This window comes from Physcomitrium patens, chromosome 4, assembly GCF_059467195.1.
Source record: "Physcomitrium patens ecotype Gransden chromosome 4, ASM5946719v1, whole genome shotgun sequence".
Lineage (NCBI taxonomy): Eukaryota > Viridiplantae > Streptophyta > Bryopsida > Funariales > Funariaceae > Physcomitrium > Physcomitrium patens.
In genome coordinates this window covers 11,464,247-11,467,438 of record NC_143413.1, presented here as the reverse complement: position 1 = coordinate 11,467,438, position 3,192 = coordinate 11,464,247, and the positions used below count along the sequence as shown (strand labels likewise).

The 3,192-nt window shown below is 45.7% G+C and overlaps 1 protein-coding gene across 8 annotated transcripts; it reads left to right on the top strand.

The window, feature by feature from the left end:
• Positions 1-2,918, top strand: LOC112281827 (reticulon-like protein B10). 8 transcript variants are annotated; one of them, XM_024518748.3, is made up of 6 exons: positions 1-241; positions 768-979; positions 1,233-1,413; positions 1,523-1,664; positions 1,800-1,869; positions 1,985-2,918. In XM_024518748.3, exons 2-6 carry the CDS (start codon positions 790-792, stop codon positions 2,152-2,154), a joined length of 753 nt encoding a protein of 250 aa, XP_024374516.1. In that variant the 5' UTR covers positions 1-241; positions 768-789; the 3' UTR covers positions 2,155-2,918. The 8 variants fall into 8 exon arrangements, with proteins under 8 accessions (XP_024374516.1, XP_024374512.1, XP_024374515.1 ...); XM_024518744.3 differs by having other exon boundaries at positions 14-241; positions 759-979; XM_024518747.3 differs by having other exon boundaries at positions 61-241; positions 765-979.
• Positions 2,919-3,192: the final 274 nt, after the last annotated feature.

Genomic DNA, 3,192 nt, shown 5'->3' with positions numbered 1-3,192 from the left:
GCGATGGAGCTCTGTTTCTATTTAAAGGATCTGCTTGCCGCAACTTACCTCTCCGTTAGCTCGGAGGCTAGGTTTTTCGGCGTCATCGCCGTTCTCTCCTGCTCTCTCTTTCTCTCTCTCTCTCGCTCTCGGTCTTCGTGTTCCTTCACCTGCACGCTAGCCGTCAAGCAACGTGTTGGTTCGCCAAGGCTGCCTTTCTTGCTGGATCTCGCTCTCGCCCTCTTCGCGTAAAGCCTGCGAGGTGAGATTTTGCCTCGTGTTCCGTGTGTAGTTTCTCTCTTGGATCTGAGCTCCATGCCCCTGTTATCAGGTACTGAGTAATATCGTTGCGTTTTTTTCTTGTTGGGTTGCGTGACGGTTTGGTCGGTAGAGGGTAATGACATCGGGTTTTGGTGCGCGCAGTGTAGGTCGAGCCTCTCTCTGCCTTTTTTTGTCTTTTTGAGAAAGGGTGTAGCTCTTGGGGTGGCTTGGGTTGTGATGAGTTCAATCAGGTTAAGAATTTTTCTACGAGAGTGCTGGGTCCTTCGTGGCTGTAATTTGTGTATTGTCTATGATTATTACACGTGGTTGAAGCTGGATCCTACCTGCAGAGGAAGCTGTCCTTAAGTACGGAAGAATTCGTGGTGTTCTGTGGGAGCCGGTAATGTGTAGTGGTGTTTCGCTTGACACCATGGGAAGCTGTCAAGCTGGTCGGTTGCTTGGATTGTCGGTCTGCGTGTTTTCATGCACTCACGAACTTTTTTTTGGCTTTGATTTAGAATCAGCAGATCTGCAGTGTGAGACGAACGCATGCAAGCAGCAGCCATGTCCGAACGAAGTGATCTCACTCATTCCACTGCGGAGTCTGACATGGACACTGTGACTCAGACTGTTCATAAAATGCCTGCTTCTAATACGGCCCCTGCCTCGGAGTATGGACCTGGGAAGCGATTTTTGACTAAGGATAAAAACGTACATCAAATATTAGGTGGAGGCCGAGGTAAGACTGCATGAAGCCTTAGAGTTCTGAGTATTCACTGGAGAACGGCGTGAAATTGACGTGCGAAGTAGCTATCTCAAGACCGAAGTGACCTATGGTTCTACAAGCCCCTTGTTTTATCCTCCAGTTTGGGTTGAGACGGTGCTTCTGGGATTGAAATCTTTGCTGAGTTCGAGCGATAGACACAAATGCCTCATCGCACGGTTATTGGAACCTTGTCGTAGTAACTATTTGCGTCTGTTGTTTCACGCAGCTGCTGATGTTTTCCTGTGGAAAGACAGAAACACTTCTGTTGCAGTTTTGGTCGGATCCACCCTTCTGTGGTGCCTCCTTGAGAAGTCAGGATATACACTACTCACGCTTTTGTCGAATATTTTCATGTTTTCTCTCGCTATTCTCTTCGTCTGGGCGAACGTTTCATCTCTTTTAAACCGGTGGGTTTCTTCTTTCAATCAGTGATGAGCTACTGGTATTGTGTGTGAATGGATCAGGATTCCATGTAGAAACCGGTATTTAACTGTGCAATATTTTTTCTGCTTTCAGGGCCGGACCGCCGGTTCCAGAATTTTCTTTGTCTGATGACTTCGTGATGAGAACAGCCAGCTGTGTCCGGGATGAACTTAACAAAGCTCTACGCTTTTCCCGGAACGTTGCATTAGGCAACGACTTCAAGCTATTCTTCAAGGTACCTGTTTGACTTTAATCTTTATTGTAGGCTCTAGTCTTCTTGCTCGTTCCACATCTCTGCTAAGTGGCCATTTTTCAGATTCCAAGGTTGCCATACAATTATTTCAGTCTGACGCCGTTACCACTTGTTCAGGTTGTTACTTTGTTGTGGGTGGTCTCGACAGTCGCTTCGTGGTTCAACTTACTCACCCTCATCTGGATTGGTATGTTTTATGATGTCGTCGACTTCATTCTAAATTGATTGGTTTAATTTGACCTGGTGGAACTATTCATCCCACAGGTATCTCACGATACTAATGTTTTGCGTTTCGACGGCAGGCGTTATCTTGTTGCACGTTGTTCCATTTGTCTATGACAAGTATGAGGATATAATCGACCATCATGCCTCGAATGCATTCCACGCTGCCAATGTTCACTTCAAGAAATTGGATGATGCTGTTCTGCAAAAGATTCCTAGGGCTCCTGCCAAGGAGAAGAAGATTCAGTAGAACTGGATTTTAATTGTGATCCCTACAGGGTGCTCAGAAGAACCAAGTGGGCGAAGGATCTGTATATACGGATACATCTGCGCTGGATCTGTAGGAGTCGGACGTAAGCCCTCCTCGCCGGATGTATACAACTTAGGCTGAGACTATGCTGTGTCGTGGGAGTAATTCGGTAGTCTGCGTAGAGTTTCGTGGAAGTTTCACGCTTGGCGCACTTGAGTTTCGCATCGTTGGACATCATTTTTTCAACACTCGTCAACCTGCTAGGTTTTTACCGACAATTTCTGTGTTCTAGCCCTAGATGCAACGTCGTAACAGAAACCATCCTCCACAGATACGGCTGTCCTCGGTCCTCCCATCAGATAATTTTTATGTTAATGTTGGACATGAACTAGCGAGGAATCAAACCGTCTCAGAGCCCTTTATTGTGCTCGTTGGGCTTACAGAAATCGTCATTTGCATCTGATGAACCTGGGCTTATTTTTTTGACAGACTCTCTGGTAAATCTAGCACTTCTAAACGAAGCAAATAGAACCTAATTCACGAGTATTCTGATGCGTTTCGGGTTTCTGAAAATCGCTAGGTTACTTGTTTTCAATTCGCCACCTAGTATATTGCCAAGGAGAATTATAGATGGATCCAATCCGCCTTTTACCAGCATGAGGTTGAGTGCTGGAACCATCTCTCAGTTAATTGAAAGTGAAAGGCGACCCTCACTTTGTACAACAGGATCTTCAATTAAAACGCAGAGCTTGCTTTAATCCTCATTGGTATGGCAGACGATTTGAGCATCACAAATGAGAAGAGGCTACCGCCATGGCCGTGCAGCTAGCGTGTTAACTTCTTCGAAGTTAGGCTCGAGTAAGTCTAAATGAATCACCCAGCACTTTTTCTCACCGAATTCATGAATTTTCATTGCCTCATCGCAAATTCTCAATGAGAATTTGTACTATTCCCGTGTGTGGAGAATGGCTGTGAAGAAGAATCTCTGGAAATGTCGCAGTCTTCTAAGCACAGTCCCTGGACGAAAGAAGAAATAAT